Source organism: Rhinolophus sinicus, chromosome 2, assembly GCF_057876585.1.
Source record: "Rhinolophus sinicus isolate RSI-liver-muscle chromosome 2, RSI-T2T, whole genome shotgun sequence".
Lineage (NCBI taxonomy): Eukaryota > Metazoa > Chordata > Mammalia > Chiroptera > Rhinolophidae > Rhinolophus > Rhinolophus sinicus.
The window spans coordinates 84492372-84507023 of NC_142502.1; the positions used below are offsets into that span (position 1 = coordinate 84492372).

General features: G+C 37.4%; 1 protein-coding gene across 30 annotated transcripts in view; it reads left to right on the plus strand.

Annotated features, from left to right (window-relative positions):
• Positions 1–14652, plus strand: part of DST (dystonin) — a 428859-nt gene that overhangs the window by 232050 nt on the left and 182157 nt on the right. For all 30 annotated transcript variants that reach the window (XM_019734620.3, XM_019734625.3, XM_019734626.3 and 27 more), the window contains one exon: positions 9364–9530. In XM_019734620.3, coding sequence (XP_019590179.3) covers positions 9364–9530 — 167 coding nt within the window. The remainder of the gene's footprint in view (positions 1–9363; positions 9531–14652) is intronic.

Below are 14652 nucleotides of genomic sequence, written 5' to 3' on the forward strand. Positions count from 1 at the left end.
ATAGTTAAAATATCTTTGAGGAGCTTGTCTTTGGAAGCAAACATCTTGGCTTGAAAATTTTTCCTGTGTTGACAAATTTAATATGAAACTTGCTTTTGCCTGACTACAGTATTAAGTGGTGTGAATAAAAGAGTTTAAGCAATAATATTCACCCTGGTACACAGTTACCTCCGCTCACTAGGGGGCAGGCACTGTTCTGAACCCTGTGGGCATGTTATCTTCGTCTCTCAACATCTTTGAGGAGATACTTTACATGAGAGGAAAATGAGGTCCAGAGAAGTCACAGGGTTAATAAGTGGTAGAATCATGAATTGAACACAGGTCACCACCCTCCACAACTCTGTGCCAATCTTCCAATGTGCAACTTTTACTCTCTTGAAATAATTACGTTAAGAGACTCATGATGTAGAAGAAACTTGAGATCCATCTTTTCCAGCCTTCTGCTTTCATTCTCATTAATACTTGAACTCTTTCAAATAGAGTATAAACTCGATTTCTTATTTTGACAAAAAGATGTGAAGGAGTTAAATTTCCTTTGCTAACACTCTTGTGTCTAAACCTCTGAACCAATAGGGATTTTGTGTTCTGCAGGAAAGAACATGTGACTAACTATCATTTCTGTATTCAATGTGTGTCCCTAAAATCCGTTTTTGCTTCTGTAAAATGAGATGGTTCATTGATAGATAAAACTCTTTCGGAGATGTTGTAGGGGGTCACTATAGATATGGAGTTGCAGAGGAAAGAGAACTTAAGAGATCTTGAGTCAGAAGACTTATATTTAACATGGCCCCCCTTCCACATCTGTAAAATGGGGTGGCTTCTTCTTTAGAGGATTTGAGGTAATACATGTGAAGAAGACTTAGTAGACTGTAAGCACTTTATAACTTCTATCTTATCACTATCTTCTGCTCCTGTAGAAAAGACAAAACATCTTGTAACCATCCACTGAGTAGAAGAGCTCTGTAAGTTTTCAAATTTTTAACAGAGCACTTCTTTCTCTCCTTCAGACAAAAAGCGTTCTGCGTAAGCAGAGTAGGTTGCCACCCTCATCCCCCAATTCCATTCATCCCTCCCCCACGTTTTCAGCAAATATTTACGAATACCTATGATGTGTCAGACAGTATATTCCTCTAATTCCATAATTAGCGTAAAATTTTGTCAACCTGTTGGAAAAGAGATAGACCCTGGGAGGACCCATTCTTGAAGCTAATATTTGTTATTTAAACCTAGTATAGATACAGTTCAAAGGCATTATTGATAGTAGCTCCGGTATGAGAGAAGAAGAGAATGTAATGCCAGAGGCAGATCTGCTTTTCCATGGAGGGGAAAGGCTGCCCGTTAAGGCAGTGTGTCTGTCTAGTGAGGAAAATTTCTATCGTACCTGACGTTCAGTTCATGTGAGAGATTCAGGGCTGTATCTTTCTCGGAAAATGTGTAGTGTTCTGTGTATTAGCTGCTTTGCCAATATAGAGACCGAGAAGCTGAAGTAAAAAGGGTCTTTAGGAGGTGAGGCAAAGCTAGGCGATGACCTTTCATGACCTATGTGTGTGCAGCCATTTTCCCAGCAGGGTGCAGTGAAAGGAATCACCCAGTGTGGCTGGTGACACAGAGAAAAAATTAGTCTGAGTTGGAAGGATAGATTTCTAAATATAAAGGAGAAATTTTACTCTATTTCTGCAGATTCTGAAGTGGAATTTGGGAGACCGAGGTCCATACCTGAGGCCTCTTAGTAGTGTGCTATAGAACCCTGGACAAGTCACATCATCTCTTTTAGCCTAAGTTTGTTCGCCAGTGAAACAAGGGGGTTTACCAAATGGCTTTGCATTCTTTTGGTTTGAGTTCTCCTGATTCCTTAATCAATTCTAGTCATAGCCTTCTCTAAACTAAATATCTTAGCTCTCTTAACTTCAGAGATGTTGCCTTTTGCAATGTTACACATCATTTATCTATCTATCTATCCATTCATTCATTAAATTTATGGGGTAACATTGGTTAATAGGATTATATAAGTTTCAGATGTACAATTTTATAACACATCATCTGTATGTTGCATTGTGTGCTCACCGTTCAAAGTCTGGTCTCCTTTTTGTCACCATATATTTGACCCCCTTTACCCTCTTTATGCTCTCCCTACCCTCCCTTCCCTTCTGGTAAGAGATACTGTTGTCTGTGTCTGAGTTTGTTTGTTGCTTTCTGTTTTATATCCCACATGTGAGTGAAATCATATGGTCCTTGTCCTTTGCCATCTGACTTATTTCACTTAGCACGATACTAGTAATTTGATTAAACTATTTCATCTTTTCAACACATTGTAATTTTTTAAAAATGAAAAAAAATAAAGTTTCATTATTTGCTTCATATAGAATAATGAAATACATACTTTTAAAAAAAATATGAATTATCTTTTGGGGAATATCTGATTCAGCTTTGTAAGTTGGCTGTTCTTGGGTACAGTGCATGCCAGAACCATGACAACATTTGTAAATATAGGGTGTTCCTGTCGCCCAGTTGTCTGGTGGCATTGGCTTTGTTCAGCAGACTTTCACATTTACAGACTCAGCTGACCTGCACAGTGAGGCTGTTGCAATTCATTTAGCAGTAAGTGGGTCATCCATCAATCAGCTGTGAATGAAATCAGTGCTGTGAGATGGGATATGTTAGCTGGGTTTCTTTCATTGAAAAGACATTTTGAGGGTTATATACTGTGTCCAATTTATGTAATTTTATAAAAATGATTCAGATTAAGCTTAGGTGAACTACTTGACATTGGTTCTCACTGTGTAGTCTCTGGGTTGTGCTCACTGCTGGGCACTTTTGTGTAGTAGTCAGGGTGTTCTCGTATTATTTTGGAAAGTGAGGTTAAAAGGAAATCATTTACTTTCTAAGATGGTAAGGTTTACATGACAGGTTAAAACTCATTCATACCAAATGAAAACATGAAACGTGTTTCTAGTATTTATAACCTCTCTCCCGCCTCCCCTCCCTGTCGATCCCTCTCCCCTTATTTAGCAGATAATTAGTTACTCAGTACCTAATCCATGCCATGTTGGGCAGAGTATATTCCAAGGGGAGAAGCAGCTTGAGCAGAAGACCCTAGCAGAGAGGAAGCATGTGGTTCATGTGGTTTGTCGTTCACATGGTTTGATCATAGAATCGATAGAGAATGGTTTGAGTCTGGAGACATCAGCCAAGACTGAACTCGATTACTGTGGCTGTGGAGTAAAGAACAACCTAAACTGGGAAGTGAGAATAGGGCAACACTTGGTGCAATGAGAATATTCCTAATTAGGAGACTATTACTAGTTAGGAGGCTATTCCCAATCCAGACACTGAAGCTTAGTTCTAGAAGAAGGTGGAAGCTCTCTTGAGCCCAATATCATTCTAGGCCTATCATGACTGCATCTTAAAAGATGACATTGGAGACGAGAGGTAATGGTCCAGACCAAGGATAATAGTTACTTCAACTCAATAGTTGGTAGAGAGAAATGAGGGGAAATGATGGTATAAGACCCTCTTCACTCTTAAAAACACTCTAAGGACAACTAATATGTCCATGTTATTAGGTGCTTATATATTCTGTAGGGATGTGGAAAACTAGCAGATGACTGAGTGTTTGACAGGTCAATCAACACACATGAGGAGGTTTCAGAAGAGTTGGAGTTACCTCATCCTTTTATGTTTTGAGAGTTCTGCACTGGTTTCTTTGGCTCCTGGATTCCAGAAGCAAAACAATCTGTGTGTTTTGGGGTATTTATTGTGCCCCTTAGCTATTTGTTGAGACTCTGATTCACATTTTCTGACTGTGCTCTATGAGGCATTCGGTCAGACCTGCACAATGAAACAAAACTCATCTCCAACTTACCATGAGCAACCATATGTCTAGTTATGCCACAATTAGACCTGTGCGAATTGGGGGTCAGGCTTTATTAGTTGCATTTGAATTCTTGTATCCACCCCCACTACCCTCCACTAGAGCCACTCCCACAGCCACCTATACCTTCTTCTTTTAGTTTCAATTATTTGGGTTTCAGTTATTGGATGTTTCAGCTCTGCCAAGAGGGAGAAGGGAAACTATGTAGTCAAGTGTCAGTGTTGAGCGTAAGGTTAGAGGCTATGTGGGGAAAAGAGAGGTGAATATCGGAAAGAGTATGAGGGCTTTTCGTTGTCGGTAGCATTTTTTATTTTATTTTTTTAGGCTGATGTTAGCTTTCAGCTTTTTATTTCAGTTTTGCATCTTGCTTGTATGGAGTAAAAGGATAAAACAGAAATGGTGAATTCTTTCCTCTCAAGGCCCAGAATCCTGAACTATAAAAATGCCTTTATGTATTGGGCATCTTGAGTCATTTTTTCATGCTCTAGACAGCTCAAAATAATTTTGCTAAAAATATAAAAACCCACCAAATTTCTGTTCCAGTGAATTTGAGTATCCCCTATCCAAATGGTTAGATATTCCTAAGCATTTGTTTTATTACCAGTAGGAACAATACTTTTATAATTCGCATTTGGAGAAACTACTTTCTCACATGACCACACAGTTTTTGAGAATGCCTAGTGTTGAATATTTTCATAGCCCAGAAATATTGTCTGTAAACCAGCTTTTGTCAGGGCTCTGGAAAATATTTGCACTGGACCTAAAAATCTTGCAGATTTTTCTTTCTAATTTAGGCTCAGACTTTCCTGGAAGAGGAATACACATAAGAAGAGTGGTGGTAAAAGGCAGGTGACCCTCTCTTGCTGTAGCCATTAGTGGCATTACCCCATTCTGAGTTCTACTGAACGGGGAGGAAATAACATTTTCCCTGTAATTCAGAGAAGTAAAGATTTGGCCTATTCATATATGTGGATATAGCAAAAGTTATATGAAAATTGGGTGTTTTTCTGTTGTTTTGCTTTAACCAATTCAGTGCCATTTTCATGTGGAGCTTGAACTTATTATATCTGAAAATAAGAACAGTAGATTTAAGCAGACTCTGTGACAAACTATTTCCTGAAGTTTCACATTTAAAGAAGATAAGCTAGGAAAAAAGTCAGTGAACTTGCTTAGTTAGTCTAAAAGTTAAACAAAATAAGGCAAAAGAATTACTTTGATTATAGGGAAAATAGAAAGCGCCTGCGATACAGACCAAGACATGATATGAACCTCAGATTTCTAACAGTGAGACTCGGTTCTAGAAGAAGGTGGAAGCTTACTGAGCCCAGTATCATTTTAAACTTATCATAAATGTGTCTTAAGAGATACTATTGAGATTGACATTGGAGTTTACCTGGACTTCTAACATAAATACATAAATTTAAGCAGTTCACATGGTAGTATGGTTTTCTTTGGTAGATCTTTATAGCTTAAAGCTTAAGGCAAAGGTAGAGAAGATATACAGCTGACTTGATCAGGACTGAGGTTTGGCTGGGTAGTTGCAGGGTAAGGAGAAAGGTGTGAGGGGGTTGAGGGTATTGGTTGAGGTGCCAGATATATAGTACAGGCCAGACAGCAGGAAGTAAAGATAGAATAGGACTCATAGATTGGGACAAAATTGGGCAAGTCAAGGAATGTGAGATGTTAGCAAAGCCAGATAATTGGTTTAGCTAGAGTTAGGGAGTGAAAGTGCTAGAAGAATGGGACATTGTTATCAGAAGTTAAATACTTGAGGTGGACTTGTTCGGGTTCAAGATGATGAGATCCAGGATGTAGCAGTAGGTATGTGAACAGCTAAAAGTAGGGAGTAGACAAAGGACTGTGAAGATGGAGGGTGCGAGATGGAGAAAGACACATACTCAGCCAGGTGCCAAACCTTTGGGGGACGTAGGGATTATTTTTGAGGAAAGGAAGAAAGTGGTAGTGCAAGAGTGGCCTACGGTGTGAAAAATAAAATAAGGTCTTAGTACCCACAGCACATGGCTTGAAAACTATGGCTTTGCATCATTGGGGGAATTAGAATACACTCCTCCTGCTTCTGGGCATAGTGGTGTCTGGACTTGAGTTAATGCTGTCGGGGAGACCTGGGATTCAGTAAAAAGGTGGAAGCAGTACAAAGTATTGAAGGTGTGAGAGACTTGGTTTACCATGAAATAGATATTTCTGGCAAGTTTAGGAACGGTGGCAAGCTGGAGCAGGAGAGATGATGAAGCAGCAGTATGTGTGGGCATGAGGGGCTCAGTGACAGGAAGAACTTGAATTTGGGTGGCAGTCAACAGTGACCTGGACGGGAGGCACAAGGGCTTCAAGTTTCCAAAAGGAACTTGGGTAGAAAGTCTGGTTTGTTTTTGATGTTCGCTGACAGATTGTTGATGAGAAGCTTTAAGCAGCAAATACTTCTACTACAATTGTAGTGGGGGAAGCTAACATTTACAGTTTTTTGCATGCCAGGCCCTGTGCTAAGCATGTGGTGTGGATTATTTACTCGACGCTTTAGAAGCACTCCAGGAGTTAGAAGTTATGATGTCATCATATGTTTTTTTCATGAGGAAATGGATTTCAGAGAGATTATGTGGATGGCTCTGGGTCATAATCCTGTTAACTCTGGGAATTGAGATTTGAACCCAGACAGCATGAATTGAAACCCTGTCTGACCATCACTGTATTGCTTCCAGGGTTTGACTGGAGGAGGCTTGATTACTTCCTAGAATCCAGTCTGACCTGTCACTGCTGGAGGATTCAGGCTGTCTTGCTGATTTTAATTCAGGGGTCATGAAAGACAACTGCCGATTTATAATTTTCAGCATTTAAGTTTTCTTTTTAGTTTTGGCTACATGGTGTCACAAAAAAGTCTGATATATTCAGATAGATATTGGCTAATGGTACAGTTTATTTTTATAATGACTTTACATTTCCATGTAGGGTAATATTGGATAATACTGGAAATAGCAGGAGAAGCTGAACATGAGTTAATGTGTTAGTAGTCTTTGATATGTTAAAATTTGGTTCATTACATGTTTGAATATGCATTTTAAAAGTAAGTTTTTTAAGTAGTGTATGCTTGTGTAACAGTCTGAAATTGTGTGATGATCTGAAATTCATCTATTGGAAAGTTATTTAATAAGAATATGTGATTTTATCTCGGGTGATATTTAGACTATTTTCAGACGTCTACACTCTTCTTCCTTTAATATCTTTCCTTGGATAAAATGTTGTTTAGCATTTGGACCTATTAAAGTTAAATTGGTACCTTGTAGTTGTAATTTACTGACTTCCCTTGTTACTCGGTAATTACTTTTGTGACTGGACTGGCAAGGAATGTTCTTGACCCAGGGGAAACGAGTCCCCCCTCTTTTTTTTCTTTCAATAGCTGTAAATACCACCCACGAAGCTCCTACATTGTAAGAGTTCCCCAAAGCCATTGATTTTATAATTTGTAAAGGCTAGGAGGGACTCGTTGTGAAATTTTACCTAGAGGTTCAACTTTTCCATTTACAGAGTTTCCTCGGTTAGTTTTTCTGAATTCTTGTTTTCATAGATTTTGATTAATTTGAGGCAGCAGATGTCCAAGGTTTATCTTTCACTCCTGTGTACAGGAAGAGAATTAGGAGAACAATAATGCCAAATGTGTGCTTCTCCCTTTGTCATAAATAATCAGGACAGTCAAAGAGCTGAGCATGCACTTACTGTGTGCCGGGCATACACTGTGCTCATGTTGTTGAATTCTCACAACACGGTGTAATAATTGTTACCTTCATTATTGTACAAGTGGGGGAACTGTCTTAAAATAGGTAAGTAATTTGGACATGTAAGGGGAGAAAATGGGATTTAAACTCAGAATGTGCCAGAAAGGCTCTCAAGCATAATTTGAAATCAGAATATCAGTTGGAAGCTGGGCAGAAGAAAATTGGCGATTTTTCAGCTCTTTTTGTCCACATTAAAAAAAGAAAAGAAAAGAAAAGAAAAATCATTTATATTTATATATATATAAAATGTGTTCATCATCATATGTCTCTTCCATGCTACTGAGCTTAACACAGTTAACTAGGAAAGATGATTACATTGAGACACTGTGCTCCACTTTCAAATCCTGGTCATTTGTCAAAGAACATGTCTCAGACGGTGGCTGAACTGCCTCTGCTGAATGCAGGAGAAGGGGGGTGTGTGTGGCCGTCACCTCCAAGTGATGGTTTGGGGGTTTCCAGGCCTGGTGTGGCCTTTAACTGCTGCTGTGTTCCTGCCCCAGGCCCTGGGTTGGCCACGCCCCTGGCTCTTATGGCAGTTGGGAGAAATAAAGGGCTTCCTGTGTAAGCTTGGCATTGCTACAGTCACTAAAGACTTTCTGTAGTATTTTTTTTCTTCAATTCTGTGCTTTCAGTTGCTTGACTCTGCCTATTTTGACTTCTGACTTTTGTGTTTTATTTATAGTCTCAAGTCTAGACCGAAGAGAGTCTTAAACATTATGTGCTTCTACCTCCTCCCTTCTCAATTTATAGATGAGGAAGATGACTCATTGACATGAAATGAATTCAAAGCTGTGGATCTACTAGTGGCCAGGACTGGAAGCCAGTCTCATGACTTTAGTGATTTTTTTTTTTTACCCTGTAACAAAATGACTTGGGCCTCTTTATGTCTTGCTTCCAGTCTCTTGTTTACTCATCCTGAGCCTGCCTTGCCACCTGCCTTCTTGATCCCTTGACTTTGCATCCTGCACTGATTGAGGGAACAGTTGTTTGTTGGTGTTAATCCCAGCTTTGGAATTACTGTGTGACCCCTGGTAAAGTCACTTTGTGCCTGATATTATTATCAGCAGATGAAGTAGGAACCTGATGAAAGAAATTCTTGAGAAAATGTAAATCATGAACTGATGACCTGTTTTATTATTAACGGAAATGACTTTTAGAAAATTTAATGAAAACAAAAATATAGGGAAAAAATCCGGTGATAAAGGTTTCATGTTGAGTAGGCTAAGCAAGGGATCATGAGGATATTAAGGTGACGTTAGGCCAAATTGTTATGTAATGTAATTAATCGGAGAGGGTACTGTTTTCCTTCTTTGTTCTTTATACAGAATACCTGTTGGATTAAATTCTTCTCTGCAGGTGGTAATGTAGATTAATTTGTAGGTTTTCCTTTGGATCCATTTGAACTTGGAAAAACATTTGCCTAAGTTGTTTTACCAGATCTGATTAGTAACAGGAATGGAGACTTTTTAATGCTGTGACATTGGATATAATAAAAAAAAAATAGAAGCTTGGGTTTAATCCGACTTTTTCAATCTATTAACCTCTTGGGAACTCAGTTTCCCTAGATGTAAAATGGGGAAAATATACCTAGTTTCCCCATGAGGATTAAGTAAAATAGGATTTGTAAAGTGCTTGGCACATAGTAGGTTCTTACTCTGAGTTAACTTCCTTCCTTTCTAACGGTTTAACACTTTCCATCTTGTTTAGATGTCTGATATCCATGTTACTGGAGAGTCAGAGGATATGTCTGCGAAAGAGAGATTGCTACTATGGACACAGCAGGCAACAGAGGGCTATGCTGGAATACGGTGTGAAAATTTCACTACGTGCTGGAGAGATGGAAAACTATTTAATGCCATCATTCATAAATACAGGTATGGAATTGGTGGGTGTTTTTCCTTAGACAAATATTTCCAAGTGTTTTATTTCCAAATTTTAATGTAACCTTTTGTTATCATAGAAACATTGCAGAAAATTAGAAAACATAGACAAGTAAAAGGAAAACCACCGCATTCCCACCATGCAGACTGCTACAGAGGCAGGCACACATAGCTATAATGCGTCTTTGGATGGTACCAGTCATTTAGCAGATAGTAAGCTCTGATATGTAGAATCTACAGGTAGGAGACCAAGTTTGTTTAAATAGAGAACTGGTATGTAGTAAGATAAGGGTTTAGTTCAGACTTAAAGCTCACAAGTTTCTGCATCGTAGTCCCCCAGTATAGTTAGTTAACTCTGGTGAGTAACTGGGTTTCACAGAGGCCAATTTTGGGGTGGTAAAGAGTTTTCCAGCGAGAATTATTAATAGGTAAATCCAAGTGAACACTTCCATAGCACTTACTGAGTGCCAGGCACTATCCTAAGCCGTTTACATCTATTAATTCATTGAATCCTCGCCACGTCCCTAATTGCCACCCCCTAGTTAATGGCAGAAACTGAGACACACAATAAATACTTGCTTTAAGTCCCACAACCAGCAGGTGGCCAACTTGGGATTCAAACTCAGGCATTCTGGCTCTTGAATCCATGCTCTTACTGACTTCTGAGAAGCAGAATCTCCAGAAAATGTGTATTGAAAACTATGTATTTCTTGATCGCAGTTATTTTTCTTGGTTTTTCAAAGATTATATCAATGTTTTTGAAGAACTGAATTTCTTGCTAAATAGAGTAAGCCTAAGCTATAACTCATGAAACTGACAAGCTTGTTTCATTAACTATTAACTATATAGAATAGTTACTATTTTGATAATGTTCTATATGTGAGGCATTCTATATGTAAGTACTTTCCATATATTATCTCATTCAACTTTTCCATTTGTTGCATAGAGCAGGAACTGTTAGTATCCTACTTTTACAGACGAGGAACCTCAAGTTTGGTGAGGTCACACAGCTAATAAGCTACAGAGCTAAGATTCAAACCTTGGTCTGTTTGACCTGAAATTCTGTTTTCCCCTCCCCGCTCTTCTCCTTTTCACTCTCCTCTTCTCTCCCCTTCTTCTCCCCCACCTCTTTTATTTTAGAAGTTTTAACATCTCTAAAACTGTAATGACTCTCCTATGTATCCACACCCTAAGAACCCCCTTTAAACACTGTAATAGTGTTTATGGAACACTTCCTTTATGGAACAGCATTTCAATGGAGGGAGGTATAGGTTGCTGAATTACAAAGAAAAACCAGGATCAACTTGCCAACACTTGTCCAAAATAAAGTCCCAGATCTCCTTGAGTGACACAATGCCAGGAGGGTTTAGTGGTTACAGACACTGTGATTATCACAGGGCGCTTCCCATGTGACTTAAAACACAAGGGCCATCAGAAGGCTGTGTATCTGGATGCATTCTCTGCCTGGGATGATAAGATCTTCTGGGTCTTTGACTAAAAATATTTGGACTGACATACTTAAAGGATTTATATCATGATGCATCTTTGAGGGTGTGTTCTGCTCTCGTCTTTGAAGTTTTTTTCTGAAAAAGCAAAACATTTAGAAGCCAGCTGTCTTCTAAAATAATTGACTTTTAAATACAATGGTCTCCAGGCAATTGTCTCTACAATATTTGTGAGGGATTATAAGTCCCAATTGGTATACGCATGTTATGCATTTTCCTCTTAAGTACTTAAATACGTCTATGTATATGTCAAAGATCCTACAATTTTCTAGGAAAGTTTAATGTTATAGAGCTTATACTGCTTTAGGAGAGAATTGGGGTTGCTTGAATGTTATTTGTTTTGAACTTTTATTTTGGCAGAGTGATCATTTTAGAAAGTTGTTGTACTTTCACTTTGAATTTTGATTTCCTGATTTGCTTTGTTTTGCTTTGTTAGAATTCACGGTAAAAATACTGAATATCCAGTGTAAATGATTATAAGATTTCTTTGTTGCTGAAGTTTTGTTAAGTTATCCAGTGCCTCATAATATATTACTGTGGTTTTTTTCATTAGAAGAAACTTTTCATCTGTAGAACTATATTTTTAGTTAAAGTCCTCAGGCCTTTCTTTTTACTTAAACAATTGAGTACTTGTCTTCTAGAATGTGTAAAATTAAATGGATGGGGTTGAACTACATATAGTTTTCACTGTGGAATGCCTTGATTTAGTCTATAAAGACAAAAGAGACAGTTGCAAACAATTGAAAAATCACTATAGACAGATTTTTGGATATGGGGTATTCACATTTAGATATTGGATATTCTCGTTTAGAGAGTCGTGTCTTATTTAACAGTTGTTTTTACTTGATAATTATTTCCATAAATTTTGTGATGTGTTTGGATTTGCTATGGAAACATATTTACTTAATTGGGGTTTTTTTCATATTTTTTTAGATAAATATGAATTTGTTAATATGAATTTTATTTGACCTCTGGCACATGGATTTGGTTTCTAGTCAATTACCTGTCTAACCATATGGAATAATTTGTTGTGTAGAATCTTAAGAGAGAGTGAGGGTTTAGAAGGAAAGAACCTCGTGATTACTGCATTGTATAGAAAAAGGGACGTGATGCCTTTTATATAGCAAGTTTGCATGCTGTATGGAAAGGCAAGAAAGATTTAGAATATGAAAGATTTCTTCTGGAGATTAGAAGGAAAATAGATAATATTTGTCTTTTAAGAGTACACTGGTATTATTTGTAAAAAGTGATTTAGTAAGATTTCTGTGTACATAATATGTTCTAAAGATTTAGAATATTGATTTGAAATGGAAACAGAAGTAATAGCAGCCTTTAGATATTGTATTAATGTAAATACAGTCAAAAGTTATTAAGTACATTAATTTGGATTTTCTAGCATATTCTTATTGTTCCCACATTGAATATGACTTCTAAAAGTAGAGAATGTTAACCCCAGTAAGTAGTACTTTACTAATAATTCAGTTATTCTAAAATATTCCATAGAAAACTTAAGTTTCCAATATTTCTGTTTCTTGGAACAACTATTATATGAAATAAAAATGAAGAAAAATTTATATAATAAGACTAATATAGAGATGTTATGCAATAAAAATGGCCCCTGAAGGTAAAATGAAAGTAACTGTCACATAGTAGATACCCAAGAAATATATGCAGAATGACCATGTATCAGTTTCTTACTAGCTGTTTTTCACATGTGGTAGCTTTTAAATGATCACAGTCCTGTGAAATAGATGGGATTATTTCCACTTTATCAATTTATTAAATTAGCAAATTATTAAATTATTAAGCTGAAGCTGTAAAGGTATCTGACATTGTCAACATCACATACCTTTTAAATAGTGGAGGTGATTACTTTGGATTCTCAAACCCTTGTAGTCTTCTGTGTAACTTACATGATTTTCTGTAGGCGAACTAAATATCAAGAAATGGACCTATTGACCAGAATAACAGTGACAGTGCAACTTTGAAGACTAATGACATTCAGCAAAGATATATGAAAATTCTTAATAAACTTAAGAAAGGACTGAATAGTACCATATGTAACTGCCAGCTAAGATCTTTGTCCTTTGTAAAAAATTAATGAGGGACAACATTGATTACTTAACTTGAATTAGCCGTCTATGAAAATAACATCAGCAGCAACTCATAACGCAGTGAGGAAAATTGTATATAAAAGAATATGAAAACAGCATTAAGTAAGCACAAAATCACAAATGAACTGTTCTATAGCTTTTGTTTGTCATATTATCCTAAAGAGGATGAAGAGACTGGATTATGCAGTGAGTAATAAGAAAAAGGAATATGATTTAGCGGAGGAAATTGCAAGGGATAGTTCTATAGGTCCTATTTAAATAGGTCACTGATAAATATATTATGTTCTATTAATTCTGTCTTAGGAAGTTGTGCTCCTAATTCCTTCTAGGAATCTCTATTTATTATGTTCAGTTTTCAATGGAACGGGTTCAAGTAATAAAAATACCATATGTCTGTACTAGTTTCTGCCTGTTTTGTTTGTATAGTTTAAATTTTCCTTAAACATATTAAAATCTTTTCACTGAAAACCACAACAGGTAAGAAATCTTAGGTAAATAAACGATTTGCCCCTAGCCTTAGTTTTCATTCAAAAGAATAACAATGAAGACTGGATTTGATTGACTTATATCAAAAGAATGTCACAAAAGCATTTGATGAGTAAGTGGCTTAAAAGCAAGAGAGGATGAAGTAGAATTAGCCAAGCACCAACAGCCACGGGATTGTAGGAGTATCCCCTAAACACTAAGAGATTAATAAGTCACCAGGAGGAAAGGTAGAAGTGAAGGTGTAAAACTCAACAGTACGTGTTCTTCAGAGGTAGGGGCTACAAGCAGAGAGTTCAGCTGATACTTCGGTGTTCTCACTAAAGTGCGCTCTGGCATCACAGTGAAATTGACTTTTTTCTTTCTGAGAGAAATAAAGCTCTGTCCTCCAGCTTGAAGTTCAGCTCCTGACTTGTCTTACTTTATCAGTCTCTCCAAGTGGATATCTGCCCTAGAATATTAATGAAAGCCACGTTCCAAAACAGCAAAGCCCAGCATCACACAGTGTGAAAACATGTTTGCCTGAGCAGGCATGAACATGAGAGTGGCCCACAGGCCAGAAAGAACAGTACAATGTGTGCACTGGGGCCAGGTGAACCTAAGGTGGCGACATGGAAAGATCCTAAGTATGTCAAGACGAAAATGCTAGGGGGCGTATGTGTTTTGAAGAGAGATTATTTCTGCTTACTAGTTTCTGCTTGTCCTATTCTTGTTTTTAATTTATCCCATTCATTTAATTAATTCACCTTTTAAGTTCCCTGGCATTCTTTTCATACGCATGTTTTAAATATATTACCCAAGAGAGACTCCACATTTTTGAAATAGGTTACATTCAGGAGCATGCCATTTAAATATTTCCTAATTAGGTAGCCAGGAATTGTTTCACTTGTTTGCGTGTATAGTTGGGAAGGTAGCAATTATTTTGTTCATTGTTTGCCTTGTGAATTAGAATTTAATGGGACCATCATATTTCATTGTATTCAATGTTTAAAGATGTGGTAATTGGGAAGGTTA